General features: G+C 40.3%; 1 protein-coding gene across 2 annotated transcripts in view; it reads left to right on the top strand.

The window, feature by feature from the left end:
- The first annotated feature begins 235 nt into the window (after positions 1–235).
- The window catches only part of MAN2A1 (mannosidase alpha class 2A member 1), a 114,569-nt gene continuing 89,746 nt past the window's right edge, over positions 236–25,058 (top strand). The window contains exons 1-3 of one of the 2 annotated variants that reach the window (XM_065860343.2): positions 236–877; positions 13,105–13,365; positions 17,806–17,950. In XM_065860343.2, coding sequence (XP_065716415.1) covers positions 743–877; positions 13,105–13,365; positions 17,806–17,950 — 541 coding nt within the window. In that variant the 5' untranslated portion in view covers positions 236–742. Of the gene's footprint in view, positions 878–13,104; positions 13,366–17,805; positions 17,951–25,058 lie in introns of those variants that run through there. The other variant, XM_071802680.1, reaches the window with a different exon arrangement.

Here is a 25,058-nt window from a genome sequence, read left to right on the forward strand (position 1 = left end):
GCAGCACGGCGACCCCGCGCGTGAGAGGAAGCGGCTGCGCCCCCGACTCCTCCCGGCGCCCGGGGGCGGCGCCAACCCCAACGGCAGCCGCGCGCTCAGCCCCGCGGCGCTCGGGCGGTGCAGGCCGGTGGGGGCGGTACCGCGCCCGTGACACGCGCGCGACACCGCCCACCCGCCTGGGCGCGCGGGGGCGGAGCGCCGCGCTCCGGCAGCGGCGGGGTCGGCGCTGGCAGGCGGGGGCTTCTCGGGCGCGGAGCGTGTGCCCAGCGGCCCGCGGTGTCTCGGCGGCGGCAGCGCTCTGTCCGCCGGGAGCGGGAAGAGGTGCCGGACTCAGGCGCCGCTTACCGGCAGCGAGAAGGACCAGAGCGGCTGGTGAGACGGCCGGAGGAGGAGGAAGGGGCGGCACACGGTCGGCTCCGCAGCGCTGCCGCCGCCACTTCCCTGCTGGGCGCTCGTCTGCCCGGGAACCCAATCTGCTCCCGGAAACTCTCGGCTCGCCCCTCGCCGCGGCGGCAGGGTCTCGGCGGGGCTCTCCACCCCGGCGCAGTGCGGGGGCAACTTCTCACACTTCTCCGTTGAAGACTTGGGGCTTCCCCACGCCGGAGGCGGCGGCACCTGGGGTTCTCGCGACCCGTCGCGGCGGGAAAACTTTCCCCTCCGAGCGCGGGGCGGCGAGCGGGGCCCGGGAGCGCCGGCGCGGCGGGAGGAGCGCAGCGGCGCGGCCGGCCGGGCGGCCGCGGAAATGAAGCTGAGCCGGCAGTTCACGGTGTTCGGCAGCGCGGTCTTCTGCGTGGTGATCTTCTCTCTCTACCTGATGCTGGACCGCGGCCACTTCGACCACCCGAAAAGCCCCAGGCGGGAGGGCACCTTCCCCAAGGTGAGTGGGGCGGCGGCCGGGGCGCGGCGGGTGTGCGAGCTCTTGGGCCGCCGGGGCGGACGTGGAGGGGCGGGCGGCCGTGCCGTCAGGGGGTCCCCTCCTCTCTCCCCGCGGGGGCTGTCGGAGCGCCGAGGGGCGGTGGCGTGGTGCCGCGGCTGCCGGGCCGTTGGGGCGGGGGCCGAGCGGTGCCGCCTCTGGGCGGCGCTGCTGCTGGCCCGGCCCGGGGCTCGGGGCTACGGGGGGAGGCGAGCGTAGCCCACCCGCCGGGCCAGGGGCGGTGCGGAGGGGCGGCTCGTTGAGCGCTCGCCGCGGACGGGACGGGCTGGGGGCTGCGCTGCGGTTTCAGCAGCCCACCACCCTGCTCGGCAGCGGGACAGGCAGCGGAAGGGGGAATGCAAGCCTAACTCTGCACTGTGGTAATCCATGCTGAGTACGTGTAGGGACGCACAGGGGAAGCAGAGAAGTCGAGGGTAGACCTCAGCTATGGTATCAACAGGTAGGTTTGGAGAAGTGCTGACTTTAGGTTACTGCTTTCCTTTTTGCTAAGCCCTGCTTAGGAACTAGCTCATACCTAACTGCTCGGCATGGCTAAAGGAAGCAGTTCTTCAGTTCCTCACTTTCCCGTGTTGTCTCTGTGGGAGAGAAATTTCAAAACTGTTTATCGTGGTAGTGGTCTATTAAGAAATATTTAATTATGAGAAGAAAAAGGTATTTCAGGGAGCCTATGGTATGCTGTGCAGAATGGCGGAATACTGCTGTGTATAAATAGCCTTGTTTTCTTGTAGACCAAAAAATTATACAAAGTAAAGTTATAGCTGATTTATGTACACTGTACTTGTTTTTTGGGTAATAAAAGGATGTGTGTTTTAGTACAGCAGTGAGGCTTCAAGTGAGCAGAATAAGTCAAAAGGCTTATTTAAAAATTAATTATCTCGCTGATAAAATCACTAATTTTTCATTTAATGTAAATGTAGTAGTTGATACCATTTTGTTAATGGTAAAGACAAAAACCTTGATTTAAATGTAAATAAAGAGTTCAGATCTGTTCTGTGTTAATTCCTTCTCGCTAGAGTTCAGAGGTCAGCCACTTTTTTTTTTTTTTGCAGGAACTAAGAGAATGGGGAAGCAGTTTAGGAGAAGAAAGCAAGACAAAGCTGGCTACAACATTTGTGCCTGTTCAATATGTAATTCTAGCCAGAGATTAATGCTGTGTGTGACACTTGTAACAGTGAAGTACAAGTGCCACTTTGTTGATATGGTCAGTATCTTAAATGAGGAAATCACTTTATGTGCCTTAGTAGCATGAGTTGAGTTTAATCCAGGTGAAGTACAGAACAGGAAAGCCTGTGTATGGGTGGTCTCTTTTTTTTTTTTTTTTTTTTTTTTTTTAAGTGTTAGGTTTTGGTTTGAAATACATGAGTAAATAGGGAAGATTTATTATACCTGTTTGGTCTTCCATCCTCAGTGCCTTGCAGTTGAAATCCTGTCTGTGTCCTACAGTGTAATGCTAGTCTGCGGTATATTGTGGTTTTATCTCTTTTGACTAAGGCCTTAGTACCTTAATCTGTTGTTATACCTCTTCCTTCTATGTGATCTACTCAGCTAGAGACCAACATTTCTCTTTCCATCCTCCTCTCTCCCCTCGGTTTTCTAGAACTGTCTTGTCAGCGTTTACTCTTTTTACCTTTTCCATATCTAAATTTCTCGGAGGCTACTGACTCTCACTGGAAAATCCTATGCCCATCATTGTCTAGGTCCTTTTGAAGAGTTACCTTTTCCTTTCTTACTGCTTTGTTGTTTGAGGAAGTTATAGGTGAAGTTGATGTGATCTTGTAATTTCCTTTTGCTGCCCATAGGGCAGAAATTTTTCAATTTATTAAACCTGGGAAACCTCTGATACATAGCAAATGCTTTCAAAGCCCTAGAACATCAGTTTAAAGTAAATGCAAAAGATGCAGAATGGACTGGAAGCCACCAAAAATATTTTAAAGGATCAGCTTTAGTCCTACCTCATCTGACAGAAAGTTGTTTTTGTTAGTGCAGTATTGCCAGAACTCAGTGTACTCTAAGTTAAACTATCTGCAGATGTAAAAACTTCAAACTCTTGTTGATTCTGAAAAGCTATGGCAGCAGTAGATGATTTGTTTGAATATTTAAAAAGACAGTCTCTTTCCTGATGACAAAGATCAGAATGTTTTTTCTTAGAAAAAGGAATTGATTTTTTTTTCAGAAGTTATTGGATTGATTCACTTCATACCTCTTTCTTTTTTGACAATGTACTAGTTTTTCAGCCTTGCTGCTTCTCTGTACAGTTCTGGTAACAACGTAGGCCACCTTCTGTGTCTTGGAAGTTGCATATTGATTAGTTTCTTCTTCCTGACCTATGTGGATTATACTAAGCTCAGAGGAGAGAAGATGGTACCTCTGGAAGCAGTCCTCTGTTTAGCTTGTGAATACTTATCTAGGCTTCAGATGTATTTTCTGCCAGGATTAGAATCGGAATTTTTCAGCTGGCGGTGCCTGTTGGTCTGCATTCACCTAAAGTGTCGTGATACCAAGTAGCAGTAGTAAAATAAACGTTTAGATTGTTGCTCCACGTTTTTCTTCCAGAAAGACTCAGTCTTGTGAACCTGTCTTCTTCCAGGCTTATCTGCGAGTCTGGTTAAGAATTTTCCTTCTGGAGCTTGCTTTCCAGTTTGAGAGTTTAGGTAGTTGTTCAAGGATGCCAACAGAAATATCTTGCAGAAAAAAATTTTGGACAAGATTTCCTAAGATTACAGACAGGTGCCCTTACATACTTTCTAACCAAATTCATGTAAATGCCTTTCAAAGCTATGCTAGATGGCACCTATGGTCAGGCTTGGGAATGCTGTGCTGACATTGTGTCCTTATAGGTGTTGGCTTTGGAAAAGCTGCCATCAGTAGTAAGTTTTGCAGTGAATGTTATCCACACCTATCCATAGTAAGGTGACAACGGTAATAGAACTTGAGCTAAAGTGATTTATAGCCTTGTCACCGTTGGTGGTGCATTTAAATCATAATATCAAAAGGTCTGTATGTTGCCATAGTGCGGAAGTCTCTGTTAATTTGGGGAAGATTAGGTACCTGTAATACATGGAGATCAAGACTTTTTGACCTCTCCTCTATAATTCCTGCATATTTCTTTTTGGAACCTACCTGGTTGTCAGATCTGTATTGTTCTTATGATGGCCATATCACTAGTTCTGTATTTCTGTCTGAGCCCATTCCTAGCCATAGGATGCTCCTGTGTCAAGATACGATGTGTCCTAGTGTCTTCTCTCAGGCTATGAACAATGCTAGAACATTGCACAGAGGTGAGCTCAAGGTGGAAAAATAGCCTTAGGTGCGTTTTTAGATCATTATTGTGGCAGTTGTCGGTACAGATTGTTGTGTAGGAGTCTTCTAGCAGAATATAGTGGAAAAATGGTTGAGTATGTTGTTTTTGTCTGTAGTAACACAGAATTCTCTGAGAAATCTTGTGTGATTCCAGTGGAGAGAGGTTCAGAATGGTGGTTAGTCCTATGAAATTTCTTGTGGAGTGAGTGTCAGGTGCAAGTGATTTGTGAGCTAAATTGAGAACCACTAAATGAAAACTACGTTCAAATCAAGTCTAAATGGATAAAGTCCATAAGCAGCTTATCTTGAAGAACGTGTGCTACTTTATACAGAGGAATACAAAATACTGATAAGCCTATATTAATCTATTCTGTATTTTGGACCCAAATTGAAAAAAAACCCAAAACATTAACCTAACATGGCTTGTTTTCTCAACTATGCCTTGACTTAGAACAGATCCATAAAAGCCGTTCATTTGCAGAAGCTTGTGGAATATTTATTTTAATTCTAAATTTTGCTAGATTCATACCTAAGCATACATGGCACACGTCAAAAATCCAATTAAAAAAAGAGTCAAGGATTCATTTGTAAGAATATATTGCTTCAGAAATGTGTGGCCTTTGTGTAGTCTTTACATGAAAGTTCATGTTAAGTGCATTTTATACTTGAGCAAGGCCAAGAAGCAATACAATGCAGCATCCTCTCTTACTACTGGATAGATGATGCTTTGGACACCAGTGTTTTCCTCTCGCCACTTTCACACAGCCTACTTTGGCTTCTATGGGACATAACTCTCCACTTGTGCAAGGTTATTTCTGGAAATACATTTTTGAAACTCAGGTCTGCCATGGTTCTGGTTGATACCTGGAACACAGCATCAAGTGATTGCCCCTCTTTATCTTTGGTCTTTCCTTTAAACTGTATTAAAAGGCTAAGGATGAACACATAGCAACTTCCATCCTTACTGTTCTATTTTTTCTAAACAACTGTTATTTGAATAAGATCTCTCTCTTCCCACCCACTGTGTTTTCTTCTCCAGCCCTGCCTATTTAAAGCTTACTCGGATATTCTTCTGTGTTAACTGCTTTTGTGGGCTCACTACTTACATTGCATTGAATAGAGGTAATCAAGTACAGTTCCTTTAAAAGCAGCAGGCTTTTTTTTTTTTTGTTTCCAGTGTCCTTCCAATAAAGTATTAAGTGATGTGGCTGTTGGTGGTACTGCTGAAGTTTCTTTTTTGGATGCATGCTTTCAAAACATCTACACAGCGTATCAGTTACGTCTGTGCAGATAGAGGTACTGCTTCTGTGCAGTAATAATAGAAAATTGGGACCAAATACATGGCAGAAACACTAGCAGTTCTCTGAATCAGTGTGTTGAGCAAAGGCACCTTGTGAACATTACTCTGGAGCACTGCTGAGGTAGTACTTCCCCTACCACAAGGAAGCACTACCTGCAGTCAGCCCTGAGTCTCGATTAGGTGACTGAACTGCTGCGTATCAGCTCAGAATGGTGGTTACTATGCCCCAGTTCTGTGCATTCAAACCTCAGCTCTCTGCAGTGTTGACAAGTCTGTACACTTCCTGTTTTGAAATAGCTCCTAACACACTGTAAACACCTTCTCCACCTAGAGTTTTGCTCAGTGCCTTGCTGTAGTGAAGGAGCTGAAATCAGTGGCTTACGTGGACAACAAATATATGCATTTTGTTGCTGCATGTTCTTCATTATTAATGTATTTTTATGAATTGGTTTGGGAACTTTCAGAACTTTGTTGTGTAACAAGGAATGATACTTCTGTATGCAAAAATATTGGAAGCAGCATGATCAAGTATTTAGGAAATGTTTGTTTTACTCTAAAATGTGAATAGTGGCAATTAAGTTTGTACATGATTCTGAAGTTGTCATTTTCTGACTGCTGCACATTACAAAACTGTAGGCACAGTGACTTACTAGCATTCTTATGAGTTTGAGATCAGAGAAGATTGGATGTTGAGTGAAGAAATTCACAGAAAGAACCATGGTTTGCCTGGATTCGAAACATGTTGGCTTAGTTAAAAAACAAACAAACACTTAGTAAGTTCACAGTCTGAAAGCCTTTGATTGTCACAGGAATGATCTTGTTTAGAAAACAATGAAAATTTAGGATTTCTTCTGCTGAATTTATAGTATGTTGCAAAGGAGGAGGGGCCACCTCTGTGAACATAGTTACAGGCCAGTAACAATTCTTCATACTTCCTGATTTTCGTGGAGTATATTTGTCTTCATTGCATGCACACTTTCTGTAGAGTTTTGGCTAAGCAGCAGTCAAGCAGATGATAGTAGCCTCCTTCAATTAGTCTTTAAATCTGGTGCAAAATATTGAGCAAAGTATATATTTCAGCAAGGTAGTAACACCCACCTATAAATGAGTATTTCTGCTACCTAGAGTTAATGCCTAGCTTAAACTGCATAAACTAAATGGAGAAAGTTTCCTAGTTTGCTCTTTCTTGATGTTTTCTTTGTCTTACACATAGTTTTACTAAGTTTTCGCTTGTCCAAATAAACATGACTAAAATGCTCATACTCCTAATGCTATGTAAGCTGAACTTCCGTGTTGTACTGTTAGCCATTTAAATAAAGATTCAGCATAGTAGAGGGAGTAGAATCAAAAAGGAAATGAACCTGAAACATATTAGACAGAGCAGTAGTGAACATTTTTCAGATTAATTGACTTTAAACAGGGAATATTTCTAGATTTGTTTCTATCTCACTTTTATTCTCCTTGCCTTCAGATCGCTGAATATGGTTTCACATCAGTCCCTAACAGCATACCTTATTTTTATCTCTGTAAGTTACATGAAACTTGAGTCTAGCATAATAGTACATTAAACATTCCTGTTATTGCTGCCTCTAGTAAAACAGTGTGTGGAAGTCCATCAGCTTCTTAGAATCTATTTGTAATGCTGCTTCGTCTTTGGAGTAGAACTTTCCCATTTTTTAAGAGAACAGACTATAGTCCTGTAGTTCAGTTAATTCAGAAGAATTCCAGTGTCTTTGTAAAGTGAGTTTGTTCTGAATGGTTCTTTGAAGGTAGGAAATCACTAACAAGGTTACTTATGTAATTTTCATAATCACAAATGCATATGAGCATTCTCAGATGAATAAAGACATTAAACCTTGACTTGTTGTTTTAACTGATGCATGTATGTTTGTTTTTTTGTTCCATGTCCTACCTTGCAATGTGAATACATGCTGAAACTGTGTTTGAATATTAAGCTTTGATGCTGCATCAGATTGCATTTTTAGCTTTTAGCTTCTTGCTTTTTCTGTACAGGAGGTGACTATTTAAGTGTACATTTAGTATGTTCAGTTCACATACAGTGCTCCAGCACTGAACAGAAAATGCTTTCTGGTCTTACCATCTTGGTATGCTGGCATCTTATCAGAGGCTTACATCAAGATTTTGGTGAAGTTAGTATGTGATTTGTGAAGATGAACCTGGAAAGACTTATTGACGAGACTAGTGCAGAAAATTAAGATGACTGACATTCAGTTCTGCCAGAAAATAAGACTTGAATCTGGTTTCCTCACTGCTTACTGCAGTGAATCTGTTTAGGCAACGATCTTGACTTGAATTCGACATCCCTCAGAGGAGTCTGTTCGTTGTGGTCCTCTGCTTTCTTCACCACAGCTCATTGCTGCACCAGAGACTGTTATGCAGGACACTGCCAGCTCCTTTGCGGTCTTCTGCTTGTTCATGTGGGTGAAAAGGAGAACGAACGGGCTTTGGCTGGTTTTGAACCAGGCACTTGGTGGTTGCTGGCTGAGCCTGGATACAAATAATCAAGTTCCAGCTGACCTGACCTCAGAGGTCTCTAATGTGGATTTCTCTGTCTGCCAGTTTCCATGAATTTCCTCATCTGTGGGCCTGTCATACTCTCACTTCAATTAGTTGAGTCTTTTTCCTGATGAAATGATCATAAGTGGCCTGTTAAAAGTGGCTGCATTTAGAGTAGCAGTGAATGTTTGCTGAGGAAATGAAAGTTGCAACCAATATTCTTTCTGCAATGTACAATGTCTAGGTAGGAGAAACTGTCCGCTTCCCCAGAATAAAACAGCTTGATCTTTCATTCTTTTACTGGGCTTCCCTCCTTGTGCTGCATGGCAGTGTGCTCCTTTTTGGAGAAAGTCCTTGCTATGGATCAGACTGGTGTCAGAAGCAAACAGAGAAGGACAAGCAGAGAGCTGTGGGAAAACAGACTGCTTTGGAGTATTTGGGGCATGAAAACTGCTGAAGGGTTCAGACTGACTGAAGCATAAGGAACTGTTCATGTAGCTGGTTCATGTGGTGATAGCAGCAAGTTGCTTAGTGAAGCTATCAGGTAGGGACAGTTTTTCTTCCAAATGGGAGGAGGGTGTGCTGGTCTGTGCTATGCATGGAAAGATTTTATTGATCAAGTCCAACCTTGTGTAACCGTGGGGATGGTAAACAGTTGCGCTGCTCATGTGATGCCATTCTACTAATGCAGCTGTACTTTCAGTACTGTTGGATTTGTTGGTACATATCACTTCTTGTAGAAATAGTTTTGCCATGGCTTAACAGCAGGGTTGCCTTTCTTGCTTTTTAGTAAAATCTTTATTTGCAGACTCTTATCAATACATAAAAGCAGAAAAAAATGAAAGAAGGAAGTTTACAGCAAAGATATTATAAATTTGTTAACTGGTTGTATAGACCAGGTGATTCACATAACTTTACATTGCATTTCTTTATGTTAAAACAAGTATGTAGATTAACAGAGCATCATTTAATATGATGTTCACTGAGGCTAAGGCATACTTATGCAGGCAGCCTGCCTCCAGTTTCTTGTGCAGCAAGGCAGGACTCAAAGTCTTGGATCAGGATTGAATCTTTTATGAGCAGGCTTGGTGCTGTAAAGTTGGGAGGAGGTCTGCTGACATTTATGAATTGTGCACCTAGGCACATTTTGCTATCCAATATCTACAAAGCCATATAGATTACGAAATTTCAGGGAGAATTGGTTACAGTAAAATTGGTGCCTCTCTACTCGGATTAAAAAAATCACCCCCACTGTCCCCTAAATGTGTGGAGAATTTTCAAACTTATTTTAAATCAAAATACTACTAAGGTGTGTTTTTAGTAATGGAGGAGACCTGTGTGTGTTATTTTTTGATTAGACCTATTTAATGCCCCTGTTTTACTAGTAAACCAGCATCTGCTACTAGCGATGAATAAGATGACGCAGTTTTAGAGTAACTTTACTGTTTTGTGCTGTTTGGCCTTGACATTTGAAGTTCAGCAGTGTTAGTTGGCTACCTTCCTCTAAAAATGTTAAAACATTTTCATTTATTTTCATATTTCAATATTACTGTCTCGAAGAGCTGCAATTTTTTCCATGTTTAGCCCATATTTTCAAATAATTCTACTATTAAATACTATATCCTAGGCATTGTTTACTCCTATTTAAAATTGGTAAGGAGAAAAGGAGAATATGTAATGAAAGTACACCTAGCTTTTGCATAATTTGCATCCATGTGAAATTTTCAACTTGAGATTGGATTCCTGACATTAACTATTTTCATACTGAATGAAAAATGGGATCCATTTCTAGTTTGTGACACCGTTGTTTCTTGAAGTTAGCTCTCATGGCTGATGCATTTCACAACAGAAACTGAAAATATTTTTAAAATCTCAAGACTCTGCTACTGCACAAGTTCTTAGTTATGTTTTCTTAACTGTAGCTTTTATTGCATGTTTTGCATCCAAGTTGAGTTCATACATGGCATGTTTAAATGCTTTAGAAGAGAGGTGTGGTGCATCTCAAGGATTGTCTTTATTAATGTCCTCTGTTAAGTTCCACAGTGGGGGTCTTTGTAAGTATTTATTTCTCCAAATAACAGAATATCTACCTTCAAAGTTAAAGTAATGTACTTAAACAGAGTTTTAAAAATCACTGCTCTTCAGATTCCTAGGAAGTCGTGAACCCTCCACCTTAATAAATTATTGCTTCAAGTATGTAAAAACAAATAAAATCATTATTGTTTGAAGATGTTCAGTGAACAAATTATGATTTCTTGTGACACAGGAAGCAGGTGACTTCATTTACAAAGCAAAGTGTTTTGTCCCATAATAAACATCAAAATGATAGAAGTTGCTTTTGTGGCTATTTGAGGGCTTAAAGTATAATAAGTTAAATGAAAGGACTATCTTATAGATATAAAATTTGGAGGTCATGTCATATTTCAAGTTTATATCTGACCCCTAGAGGTTGGCAGTATATGCCAAATGAAGGATCAGTCTAAACATCTATTTGGTGGTGTGTGGTGTTTTGTTTTGGTGGGGTTTTTCTGTTTGTTCTTAGTGCTGGAGAGACTATAATTGGCTATATGATGTATGGCAGATTGGTGGTGTAATCTGGGACTAGGTAGTTGACAGGCTATTGTTAGGCAATATAAAACTCTTCTTGTAGGAAGAGGTGAAATATTTCTTGAACATATGTGAATGAGAATATAAATTTTAAACAGTTGTCTGATTTTATAGTTGTAGAGGCAGGACATACCTTGGTGGGTTAGGTGTGGACAGTTTTTCAGTTTCTTGCGCCCTTGATAACTTTGAACTATAGTGAGGTGCAGTGAAGCAGACAATAACTTGTATAGATGACAGCTACACTTCAGCTTCTTAGGAATCTAAAGATCGGAACCTATGCTAGGCAGCCTGTAAAACCCCAATCAGTATTATTTTATGTATGTTATTTTTAGAGTGAGTGGCATAATAGTCTATTAGTTTTCTGAGTAGAGAAACCTTTCTTTCTTCTAAAATGTCACAGGCATCGAAAGGGAAAAATACTAATTTTACACAAAAATGTGTATATGCTAACCTTTAATGTAGAATTTGAAAGATTTCAGTCTGGTTGCTTCTTTTGTGCCACCAGGGGGCATGGGACTACAGTTTTTTCTTTCCAGTATCCCATCATCTGCATGTTGATTTCCTGTTGTTCTCAGTTCATCTATTTTATAAGTTTCTAGTATTTTTCTGTAATTTGTTGAGATTGTAGGTTGTTTACCCTACATCTCAATTAGCTTAATCTGGATCTGTTGTCAAGATATATTTTTTGTCTTTTGGGAAGGAATGATTGTTTGCTTGTGCTGCATTTTAATGCCTGCTATTGTTCCCAGAGTATATCAATCTAAGAAAAAAACAACAGAAAAAAGCAGTGGGTCAACACCTTACACAGCTCAGAAAGCAGAAGGGACAAACTTACCAAGATGTTAAACAATACTAAAATGTATCTTCTACAGAATTACAAATAACTTTAATAAAGATAGAATTATAGCAATGATGATTTAGTAGGACTCAAAAGGCTGACTAATACCTCTTGGCAAGGGATGGTGTTTTTAATTCCTGCAAACTTCTAAAAGTGGACAGAATTTAAAAGAAAGTGCACATCACAATTTAGGAAGGAGGCTTAATCCTTTACAAACTACAGAAGTTTGAATTAACTTGGCAATGAGGAAAACAATTTGTCCCTTAAAAGGAAAATGCAAAGACCTCAAGTGAATTATTGTCAAAGGGAAAAAGTCTCATGTACATGCATTGTTTCTAATATTATTCTACATTACTTAGAAAATAAGGCATTTGTGCTAGGAAAAAGTTTTGCTTGTTGTTAAAATCACAGGTCACAGTAGTTGTCTATTAATGTTATTTGTGTTGAATGTAATGGGTAGAATGTAAATGCCTGAGTCTGCAGTGGGTTTTGTTATATTGACAGCTTCTTGAAACAAAGCTTGATATTACTTTGTAAGTTTTGGGGTCTGACCACAACTTTAATGACAGGAAGTGGCTGACTTTTTGTTCTCTGTCTTAATAGTGTTAGCTTGAAGTCAGTCTGTGGAAGGAAATTAATTACTGTTAAGATAAAATATCCCTAAAAACATGTTAAATAATCTAGCCTTTTGTGATTCCAAAAGGTATTGCATTCATGTCTGAAAAATAAGCATGCATCAAATAATTTGAAAGGAGTGGCTAGTAGGAGAAGGCAGCAGCATTTCCAGGTACCTTGTTCTGCTGTGCTCCCTCCTGTATTCCAACAATACTGGGATTAGATGCTATTAAATTGCTTTCTGGTGTCTCTCTCTCCTTCCAAGTTGCTTTGGGAGGCGCGTTGACTTATTTCAATTCATATTGATGTTATTCGGTATTCTTACTCTCGCTGTGCACACTAGTATCATCTACAAAATCCTCTTCAGCAACTCAATATGACCTTCTGACTGAAAGTGCATCAGTCTGAGCTGTTTTTTACAGGATTATCTTGATGTTTGTAATGGTCCAGTTATACAGATAATTACTATGATTAGGCTGTTCAGGGATGTTTTACCCTCGTTAAGTGCTTTTGTTGATTTATCTCTAACTTTCACTGAAAATAAGAAACTCAATATTTATTGAAATACTATTTTACATGTACAGGAAAAACCAAAAATGTATGTATCCTATCAATCCCATTATGATCTGATACCTTCTAAAAACCAGCTTTCTCTTCGTTCTGATGTGAGGATAAATGAAAAGATCAAATTTTTGCAAATCTATGAAAGACATGAGAAAAGTTGAAATTGGCTTAATTGGTACTTGAAACAATGTGACGTTTTAAGAATATATTTCTATCACTGATTAAATCTTGTGCTGCAAATTCAGGTTCGTAGTAGAAAATATAACTTTTGTTCTTTTCCTTTATTCTGAGAGGAGATTTCATATGTTGGTATGGTTTCTTTACATAAAATATGCAATAAAGATGTATTCAGGTTTTTTGTGTGATCATGTACTATTATGAAATCATAAGTCTGAGAAATAATTCAACTTTTTTTTTTTCGGTTAACAGGGCCAACTTTCCATATTGCAAGAAAAAATAGATCATTTAGAACGCTTGTTGGCAGAAAATAATGAGATTATTTCAAACATACGAGATTCTGTGATCAATCTGAGTGAATCAGTAAAGGATGGACAAAGAAATCCAGAGGCTATAAACTTCAGTCAAGGATCTGTTGCTGAGCTCTTTCCTTCTGCTTCAGTTTTGCTTGGAGTTGATTCTGAGGATTGTTTGTTTGCTTCAAAAAGTGGAAGTCATAGTTCAGATGTACAGGTAAGCAAGTCCTATCTGTCATTACTTTGTAATTCTGAACATGTCTAATTACTGGTAAGAGCTTGGTACTAAGATCCTAATCTAAGACACAATAGAATTGTTCAAGTGACTTTTGTGTTTAACAGATGTTATGAAACTGTTGCTTTTTACCAGTCTAGAAATGGAACAGTGGTTATGAAGAGCTGACATTTCAGAAAGCTTAAAAATTCTTAAAAAACCTGCAAACAAAAGCCAGTGATTATTGTGCAGTACTATCAGAATTTATTTGGAAAAAAAAAACCTGAGAAACTCCTTCAGTTTCCCCAAATTGTTCTAAAATTGATGACAAATAAACTGAAAATAGTGGATAGTCTTGATTTAAACAGGTTTTACATTTTAGGGATGTATGCGTAGATAGGTCTTCATGGGGGGGTAAAGAATGGTCAAGAACTAATAATTTTAAAAAAATCTGTACTGTGTTCACTTTTGAATGCCATTTCTGTACTTCAGCATTCTTGTGTGTCTCCAGTTTTGTATAGGCACTTTGATCAGAAAGGAAGAACATATGCCATGTTGTCTGGTTGGCATGAACTGGAGAGGTTGAAGTTTTTGAAGTCAAATACTTCAAGTTGAATTTATTTTGCTTTCTGGTGATGCTTGTGAGTTCATGGCCTCTTACATATTCAGTTTTAATGGAGTGTTTCAGGAGCACTGAGAATACTGTGTGAAGTTTGTGATCTGTACTGTTTTTGGGAGTCTTGTGGGAGTACTATAAATATTCATAGTACTCTAAAGCAAAGATGAAGTTCTGAAGTCCAGCTTTCTCATTCTAGAAGTGAAAATATTTATATTGCATGAGAAAGATAGCGGACTCAGGATGAATAAGGACACATATTAGAACAATTGTAACCTCTGATGTATCATTTATAATGCCTTTAAGTTCTTGAGGGATAGGCACCCGTTTAGTATGTCTTTTACAGAGAAAGTAGTTGTTTATTTTTAAGGCAATGTCTGACTGTTCATGTTTCTAATATGCATTAAGACTTCTGTGCAGGAAAGTAAAACATGTGGATGTAGGATTACATGTTTTCGAGTTACTGGATTGTTAACAGGTTATTTCTCATACAGTCTGTTAATATATTAAGTGATGTGCTTTGTTTCAGATGCATTAGAAAAAAGTTATAGTAAATGTGAGGTGTGAATTTTGAGATAAAATGTGTTGGCTTAAATTTTTGGACATGCTAACCTGTTATGAATGGAAAGAAAACATGTTTGCTTAAACTGTTCTCATGTTTTGCTTCACATTTTCACAATGTCGGCTAATGTACCTACCTAATGGTACACTGTAGTGGTGAACTGCTTTTTGATAATTCACTTTAAAGGTTATATGCATGTACTTAAGTAGCAATTAATAGTAGGGAATATTCTTAATAATGTTGCCCTACTCATACTTTCTTTCCTTGCCTTGCACAGGGAGAGCTCAAATGTTCGTGTCATTGCATTAGTACTTTGTACTCAGCAGCTTATCCACCATCATCATTAAGTCACTTTAATACCGCTTCTGTATACAGTTTTTCCTCCTGTGAGTCTGACCCACATTTCAGTTATGGAATCTAAGACCTTGGCTTTAGCAGAATTCCTGAAACACGATGTTAACGAGCTGATCTAGATTACTCTATATGAATACAGTTATACTATTTGATGCTTTGTCAAGCCTGATATATTCTGCAAGCTTAGTTAATTTATTTTCTTCTAGATATTTTTACAAAGACTGAGAAATTCTGAGTAGATAATTTGGAACATTTTTTAAACTATATTTTAAATTCTAAAAGAGCTTGTAAGTACTAACTACTTGCTCTTCATAAATGTTAACTTACAGAGATTTGGACCTTACTTTTTCCATGTTTGTCATTTAAGTGGATGTATGAGAAGGAAAAGAGAGACTAGAAGGAAATAAGAGCTAATATAGGTGAGATGTATTGTTTAGATAAAAATCACTCTAAAGAACGAAGGCAAAAGAGGCTGCAATGAATAAATTATGGGTGCATTATGGTCTCCCATAATGGAGAAACCATTATGAGAATGCATTCAAATAGGGATTAAACCTTTGTAAAATTTCAGTGAGAAATATTGCCAGGCCTTCCTACTCAAATAGATGTATTTTCTTTGCATAAATTGGACAAAAGTTACTAATAACATGAGACCTGAAAGATTCTCGAATAGGATAGTAGAAGGATTTTTTTCATGGCAGAACTATAAATCAAGAAGTTATATACTTTGTTACTTGTCATGTTTGTAAGTAGGTAGAAAATTATAATACAGCTGGCCACTGAAAATAACACTGAATTGAGAAATGGTATAATTCAAATTAAATTTTTAAAAATGGAGCTAGGTAATAAAATTAAGAACTCTGGATTAAATATGGTTATGATCTGATACTGTTTAAGGTCAGTAGTTGAAGAAGTATCTGGAATTTGTTCTCGAAGACAGAATTCTAAACAGCCATCATGCTGAGTTGGAGGGTCTTTTAACTAATACAGTGAGGTGTCTCATCTCTTGTCCCCTTCAGCCACTGAAGTATCTGACATTGTGCTTAATAATGTCTCTCCTTTTAAAAATGAGGTATGAATCACTCTTTAAAAAGACGGACAGAGACATGAGCTATACTTCTATTTCTTCTGTGCAGTAGTTTAGTGTTCATTGGGGTAAACACTGTGATGTTTGCTCAAGACTTGCATTTCTTCACAAGTCTGAGTCTCTTGGTGTAGAGAAAGAATAAGCCCATATAGGGGGGAAAAAAAGACAACTGCTAAGTTTTCAAATGTTTTAATTGGGAAGCTTGTAACAACATGACTGTCTTCTGAAGCAGCTATAGTGAAGGCTGGCAGCACCCTTTTTGAATTTCTGACATTTTATACTTAGAAACAATATTAAAACAAGTCCAGGAAATACTTGTCTTGAACCTTTTTTGCTTCTTACTGACTAGGTACTTGGAAGTTATTCTTCACTTGCAGTGAATTGGAAATGAAGGACTGAAGTTGAACCAGGGTAGAAGAGAAGTGAGGAGGAGGTCTTTTAGTTTTGTCTTTGTTTCTTACAATCAAACTCTATTTTCTTTGGTGATAAATTAACTTAGTGTTCCCGAAGTCAGGTCTGTTTTGTCTGTGATGGTAATTGTCGAATAATTTCTCTGTCTTTATGTTTACCCATGAGCTTTTAACTTATCACTGGCAAGTTTTAACTCTTGTGGTGTTCATGTAGGAGGAAGGGCGGGTGCTGATCTCTTATCTTTGGCAAGCAATGGCAGAACCCAAGGGAATGTACAGGAAGATGTCCCAGGAGAGGTTTAGGTTGGACAGTAGGAAGAGGCTCTGCCCCCAGTGGGTGGAGGAACACTGGAACAGGCTCCCCAAGGAGGCAGTAGTGACTCCAAGCCTGACATTGTTCAAGAAGAGACTGGACACGCCCTCAGACACATGGTGTGAACTGTGCGGTTGTCATATGCAGGGACAGGAGTTGGGCTCGATGATCTTTGTGGGTCCCTTCCAACTCAGGACATTCTATGATTCTATGTAGTAAATTACTCCTATAGGCTATTTTTGTGGAAGTGAAAAATTTGTTGAAGAAAGTTTTTTCAGGTGTACAGTTGTATTCTAACATGGGATTAGAACTAAAGATTAGTTTAAATTATTTAAACTATTAGTGCCAGTAAAAGGCAAAACAAAAACAAAAGGAAAAGTTGGATATGGTAACTTTAGTCTAAACTAAAGTTACATTAGTTACTAAAGTTACATTAGAAGATTCTCTTTGGAGCTATTTGGTGGTATCTAAATTTCATTGGAACTTGTTAAAGTACCTCTAGAGTTGCTTTATTTACCTGTGACCTTATTTGTATTGACAAGTGAAATATGTTCTTCCTTGTGTAGTTAGTGTACTGGACAACTGTAAGTGTATAAGGAGCTTTGTTATTGGCTATAATTCGGACCATTTTTTCTGTGATAGTTTCTTTCCGTTCCCTTTTGTGAGTTTGACTTTCACCTCAGTCTCTCTCATGTTGTCATCCCTTCTTACTGCTTGCTTAATTTGTCCTCTCCATCTTCTGCATTCCTCTAGTGTGTTGTGCTACTCTATATAATCCTCTCCCTACCTTCCTGCCCCAATGCTATTGTGAGCTGTCATAATTTTTGTGACTGGAGGCTCTTGTGTCTACTGTTTATCTAATCCATTTCAATTTCCTCAGAATAGAGCCTGCCAAATGTTCCTCTTCCTACCAGCTGTGTCTTGGGTGTCCTAGTGTGACTTGAAACTTGCTTTCATTTGTCACTTTTCTATTCATTTGACACTTCAGGTCTCCCTGTGTAATGAAAAAGCTGATCCATTTTTGATGAAAACAGCCTTGGTTTTCCATAGTAGAACTGTTTTTGTGAATTCATGTTTTAAATTCCTTTTACTCTTTTTTAGATGTTGGATGTCTATGACATTCTTCCTTTTGATAATCCAGATGGTGGCGTGTGGAAACAAGGATTTGATATTGCATACAATGAAAATGAATGGGACAATGAACCGCTTCAAGTTTTTGTTGTGCCTCACTCACATAATGACCCAGGTAATATTGTAACTGTATTCATTTGGGTATCTAGAGGCTTTTGAATTAAGAAATATGTTACCATTTCTGTTGATATTTGGATTTTTTGAAGCATACTACTTAATATGTTAGATATAAGTCTAGCAAGGCAGTTAAGCAGATGTATAATTGAAGTGCCATTGGCTTCAAGTAACAACTTATGATAAAAGTTGTACATGCACTTATTTATTAACTGGAGTAGATCTTCATTGTTGATATTGGAAGGCAATATGGATTTTCTGTGTTCATCCTGCCAGTAACCCAGTTGGTTTATTCATTGCTGCATTAAATATGACCTGTTCTCAGAGAATCATAGAATGTCCTGAGTTAGAAAGGACCTACAAGGATCACTGAGTCTGATTCCTGTCCCTGCATATGACAACCCCACAGTTCACACCATGTGTCTGAGGGTGTTGTCCAGTCTCTTCTTGAACACTGTCAGGCTTGGGGCTGTGACACCTCCCTGGGGAGCCTGTTCCAAGTGCTCCACCACCCTCTGGGGGAAGAACCTTTTCCGAGTGTCCAACCTAAACGTTCCCTGGCACATCTTCCTGACATTCCCTTGGGTTCTGTCGTTGGTCACCAGAGAGAAGAGATCAGCACCTGCCCCTCCTCCTCCCCTTGTGAGGAAGCTGTAAACTGCAGTGAGGTTTCCTCTTAGTCTCCTCTTTCCAGGGTGAACAAAGCAAGTGATTTAGCCACTCCTTATCCGGCTTCCTGTCCAAATTCTTCACCAACTTCATAGCCCTCTTCTGGACACTCTCCGGTAGCTTTATCTCCTTTTTAGCCTGTGTTGCCCAGAACTGCACACAGTGCTCCAGGTGAGGCCGCACCAGTGCAGAGCAGAGCGGGACCATCACCTCCCTCGCCCAGCTGACAATGCTGTGCTGGATGCACCCAGGACACTGTTGCCCTCTTGGCTGCCAGGGCACACTCTTGGCTCGTGTCCAACTTGCCATCATCCAGAACCCCCTGATCCCTCTCCACAGAGCTGCTTTCCAGCATCTCATATGTCAGTCTGTATGTACAACCGTGGTTACTGTGTCTCAGGTACAAAATCTGTCACTTGCCCTTGTTGAACTTCATGCGGTTGGTGATTGCCCAGTTCTCCAGTTTGTCCAGATCCCTCTGCAGGGCCTCTCTGCCCTGGAGAGTGTCAACAGCTCCTCCCAATTTGTGTCACTGGCAAACTTAGTATCCCCTCAAGTCCTGCATCCAGGTCATTTATGAAGACATTGAAGAGAGCTGGTCCTAAGATGGATCCCTGCGGAGCCCCGTGAGTGACTGATCCCCAGCCTGACATAACCCAATTTACTAGAGCCCTTTGGGCCCAGCCTGTCAATCAATTGCTCACCCACTGCATTATATGTTTACCCAGCTGTGTGCTGGAGATCTTGTCCAGGAGGATACTGTGAGAGACAGTATCAAAGGCTTTACTGAACTCCAAAAAAGATCACATTGACAGGCTTCCCTTGGTCAACTGGGTGGGTAACCTTGTTGTAGAATGAAATGAAGTCAGTCAAGCAAGTCTTTCCCCTCATGAGCGCGTGGTGGCTGGGACCAATGACTGCATTGTCATTTGTGTGTTTTCCGTAACTCCCAGAAAAATCTCCATGATTTTGTCAGGAACAGAAGTGAGACTGACTGGCCTGTAGTTTCTGGGATCATCCCTGTTACCATTCTTGTAGATTGGAACAATGTTTGCCAGCTTCCAGTCATCTGGAACCTCTCCAAATTCCCAAGACTGTTGAAAATCACAGAGGGAGGTCTTGCTATGACATCAGCTAGCTCTTTAGGCACCCTTGGATGAATCCTATCGGGCCCCATCAACTTGCAGGGCCATAGCTGGAGTAGCAAATCCTGTACAAGTTCTGGATTGATTGGGAGTTTATTGTTGAGGCAGCCACGGCTTTCCAGCCAGAGCTATGGGGGCTGCAGAGCCCATCATTGGTGTTGAAGGCTGAGGTGATGAAAGCATTAAATGTCTTAGCTTTGTCTATGTGCCTGTTAATAAGGTGACCATGCTAATCAAGTAATGGACCAATGTTATTTCTGGCTTGCGTTTTGCCATTTATGTATTTTAAAAAGCCCTTCTCATTATCCCTTGTAGTGCTGGCCAGTTTCGACTCTAATTGAACTTTGGTTGCATGGATTTCTTCCTTACAGTGGCGAGCAGCATCTCTGTAGTCCTCCTTTGATACATGACCATACTTACACTGACCATATACTTTGTTTTTTTGCCATATTTCCAGAAGAAGATCCCTGCTCAGCCAAGCTGGCTTTTTGCCTCACCTGCTTGACTCTTGACATTTCGGAATTGCCTGGTCCTGTGCTTTTAGTAGGTGTTACTGAAAAAGTGATTGGCACTGCTAGGCCCCAGCAGCTTCAAAAGCTTCTTCCCAGGGGACCTTATTAAGTAGTTCTTCGAGCAACCTGAAGTCTTGCTGTCCTCATATCCAGACCTGAGGTCTTGCTGGCAGTTCTCCTCCTGTTAGCGTAGATTTTTAAACCTGTCTGCTTCATGGTTGCTGTGACCTAGGCAGCCACCAATTGCCGCTGCATCCACGAGACTCTCTCTGGTAGTGAGGAGAAGCTCTGGGAAGGCTTTTTGACCTTTTGGACTGTCATAGATATTTAACCGTTAAGCTGTGCTGAACAGATGTGCTTTTTGGAAGATGTGACAATGGCAAATGTGAGGTTTTTAACTCTAATACTTTCTTTACTCTTCTGTATGCACCCCTTCCCCCAACCTACAGTGGGATAATCTGAAGTCTGAGTTTAAACTGAAACCTAGGTATGCTTACATGATTTCACTTCTTCCTCCAAAGTATATACTGTGTAATAAATAAAATGGAGAAGTGTCACTTTATTTTGAAATGACTGTAAAATAAAAAAAAAGGCAGTGAAATATACTGCTGTAATCTAATCCTGTAATCTACATGTACACCAGCCAAGAGAAGGTGAAGCTGCTTGTTATTATGGAAAGCCACAATTTCATTTATTTTTAATATTTACTATTGTGTATCTCTCTAAAAATTTAATTTGTTGTTTGAAGTACTGTGGATCTGAATGAAGCAAAATATGGTAATTTGAACATAAGTGGCTTTTATTTGCACATAACTAGTGTTTTCAAAGAAAATAACACTGGAATTTGGAGGGACTGTATTGTCCGATTATGACAGCTAAAATAACAAAGTATGGATATAGTAAGAATATTGACAGAAAATAATCACAGTACAAACTTTTATCTTTTCGTAGAACTGTGCGACCTCACCTAGGCGTTCCTGCTCCAGCAGGGGGATTGGACTAGATGATCTTTTGAGGTCCCTTCCAATCCCAAACATACTGTGATACTGTGATACTGTGAACTGTCTTTAAACCTGTGTCCATTTATTTCCTCTATGGTTATTGTTCTCCTGAAAACTTTCCTAGAAATAAGTCACACCCCGTACAGTCATTTAACAAATCTGAAACCAGTCTAAAGGAATGTATAGAACTTATAATTCTCTTAGGTCTTATTAGAAAGGCTTCTTTCTGCTGAAGCTAGCAGGATCATATCCTAATTGTGGGAGGATGGCTGGCATCCTCCTATAGGCCAGTTGCCTAGTGTCACGTCTGTCCTCCTGAGCTGACTTTAGTTGGATTGAACGAAAATGCCCTGCACAGTGCAGGCTGAGGTAGCTCTCCAGGAGGACGAGACTTGGGAGCTGCAGGCGAATGGTCCTGAGGGAAACTGAGAAGAGGTTTGCATAAAACTTTGCTGGTGTCCATTCAAGTCACGAGGTTTGGAAGGAGTTCAGTGTTCTGGCACTGACTTCCCCCCTGCCCTGAGTTGTTTGTTTGTTTGTTTTTACAGGTTCTAGTATTTTTTTAATTACTTTTAATATATATATTTCATTATTTTATTTACATTCCTTCTGTAACTGTCTTTCAAAACCAAATTGGGCTGATTTCCTCAGTGGTACCTGTACCTTCAGAATTGGCCAGTTTCTGTTTCCATTCTGGAAGGACTCTTCGGAGCTAACCTTTAGTTTTTTGACAGCCAGCCTTCTACTGTCTTCTTCACATCTACATTCCTGTCTTGCCTCCTATAATCAGCTGTGGTATATTTTCACAGCTAGCACCTTTTGTGTCTGACAAACTTCGGCATTTAGTGTCTTAATCTAGTATTTGGTTCACCCTGTAGCACCAGCTCTGCTAGCCAAAAGTAGCCCACTGAGCACTTGTATTCTAAAGAATTGGAGTATTGAAGTTACTGGACATCTTTTCACATTAAGATTATTTTGGCAGATACTAACATCTGTCACTACAACTTACATTCCCTTTCACTGTATGCCAAGCAAGGTGTACAGTCTTTAGGCTGCTGTTGGCTCAGCTAACCAATAGCAAAGATCTTGATAAGATCAGGTTATGCTGGAGGAGGCTTCTTCTGAGCCTCCAAACTTTTAGATGTCTTTTGGGACTAACAGACACATCTCTTATTAGCCTCCAAATTAGGGTGGCAAGTTACTAATCTCACTCAGTGAGGAATCGCTTGAGCTTCACTATATATTTGCTATGACACTTCAAATATTATACCTTCTTTTGGAAGGTCAGAGTATAACAAGAGTTCTCTCCAGGTCCAGAGACCCTCTCTATGTATGCAATTCTTCTCTTGGGTTCTTGATCTGTGTTTAAAAAAACTCAACGGAACAACAATAAAAACCAACCCCAAAAAACTAAACAAATTAAAAAACCAAACACCCCCCCCTCCCCCCCCAAACGACAAACCAAACAAAAACCCAAAAGCCCCAAATGAAAAACAACCACGCCACCAAAAAAACAGAAACCAAACCAAAAAGCCTCACCCTGTTGTCCCCTCCAGAAACGTTTTTGGGTAACCAGGTTTGTTAAATTTCTGAGACAGGTATAGATACTGCTCTACAGCCAGAAGTAGCCTCACCAACACCTTTTCCTCTTTAACTCTCTATGTTATCAATCATGAAATTTCCTGTACTTTTCCAGCAGGGATTTACTACTTACACAGGAAGTGTATTTGTGTCTATCTATAATTTTACATCTGAATGGTATCTCCAGCTGTACTTGAGAGCTCTGTTTAATTAAGTTTAATCTGATTCTATTTTGCCCTCTCCAGCACTGTTCTGGTCCTGTTCCAAACACAGGGGTGTGGGCCGTAACGAACTTAGCTTCAGGTGGATCTTTACTAGCATTCAGAGATGTGTCTTGAAGGGAGTCACTCATTAAATCTATAGTAAGGTACTTATTCTTCCAGCTCTCTGAAAGAAATCCTCTCTGTGGCTGCCCCTTCAATAACAAGATGTGAAGAATTCTGTCAAGTTATGAGAGATGTCTCTTATCTTTCTCTTGCAACTTTTTTCCTGCATAGATTATCCCCAAGGACTTGCGTGAAGGCTTAATGGTGTTGTCATTCCCCTTTGTTAGCTGACTTTCTTACATCTGTCTGGTTTTGATTCCTGAAGTCTTCCTCCATAAGTTTTTCGTGCCTTTGCTATAAAATTATGTCTGTTCTTCCATCAGCAGCAACTAAAATAAAGAAATCTGCATGTCCTCACACGTACAATGTAAATATCTCCCAGCTTGTTCGGGCTCCTCAGCTGATATCAAGTAGAATTAAACTGAGATATAATCCTGGTAGATATAAACAGTTCCATCACTAAAGGTGATTGTACGAGACTGGTTATTGTTTGATTTTACAAGGAGTGTTAGAGAAATCTCCTGACTTGGTACTGCTTTTGCTAAGAACGTATCTGTGGAATTGTCTTAGTATGAAACTGCATATTAATAAGCACTTGAAAGAAGGAAAAATTATCTATAAGAGAGATCTGAAATCTCTTATACAGCTGATGGTTATATTATTCCTTTCCCACAGATGATTAAAAGGCAGGGTGCAAAGCAAATGCCTTCTGTCAAAAAAGCTTAAGGCATAATGAACCTATTGTGTAACAATGTATGTGAGAACTGAGAAATTTACCAAGAAATAGGGTCAGTAAAGATATAACTGTATTAGCTGCAAAAGCTTTAAATTCTGATTACATATTATGTTTTCTCATCTGAGACTACTTCAACTTTTGGTATAGCCAGTTACACTATTAAGAATCTGTAGCTGAATGGCAAAGAAACTGCCTTTAAACAGAATCTGTAGGGAAGGGGCTGGTCTTAGGTTCCAGGTTCTGTTTTGGGAGATTGCTTACATACTGATGTTCTGAAACTCTTTGTCTTGCTAAATTCTGCTAAGTCTGGCTTAACTGCTTCTGTGTGAATTCAACCAGGACCTACACACTATGCTTGTCCCTTCAGTAGGTGTGAGAATGAGTCCCATTCACACTTTTGATCAGTGGCAGGCATAATTGTCTTTTAGTTGCTGGCAGTCAATTTGATGAGGACCTCAGTAGCATGTCTGATTGGACGGGGGCTTGCCTGGTGCAGGTTGATCTCAAGCCATGGAGATATACTCAATTTACAAATGTCTGTGGTGTGTGATGTTATAGCCATCACAGATGGGTGGTGTTTCTTTCTGGAGCAGATTAATGAACGATCATGTAACCTGCTGTGCTGGCAAAGCCCTTACCATAGCTCTCATGTGCTTCAGCTGCAGTTTAATGTGACTGCCTGAAATGGATTAGGCGGATCAACTCCAGAGAGGAGAATCCTTCTCAGGGACAGTGATATTGTCAACCAGCACAACTGGACTTGGAAGATGATGTTCAAATGTGACCCAAGGGGTCAAAAGACACCCCTAGCATTTATTGCTCTGTTGGCAGTAATGATTTTGGTAATGTCTTCTCATTAAATTATTTAAGAATTGAGACTTGTGAGCTTTGTAATATATGTGTGTACCAGAATGGAATATTTTGTTGCTTTATGTGGTTGTTACAAGCAGCACTGCAGTGGAACTGAAAGAGACTAAAGTAGATTTCCCACTCTGCTCTGCCCACTCCCGCCCAATTTCTACCCACGTAAAAGAATATGTGAAAGTGTATGTGCACATATGTCAGGTCTAAATACTACTTTTTAGCACTTCATTAATTATCTATAACATTGGTAACTTTACCTTACTAATACCCACATT

Source organism: Patagioenas fasciata, chromosome Z (assembly GCF_037038585.1).
Source record: "Patagioenas fasciata isolate bPatFas1 chromosome Z, bPatFas1.hap1, whole genome shotgun sequence".
NCBI lineage: Eukaryota > Metazoa > Chordata > Aves > Columbiformes > Columbidae > Patagioenas > Patagioenas fasciata.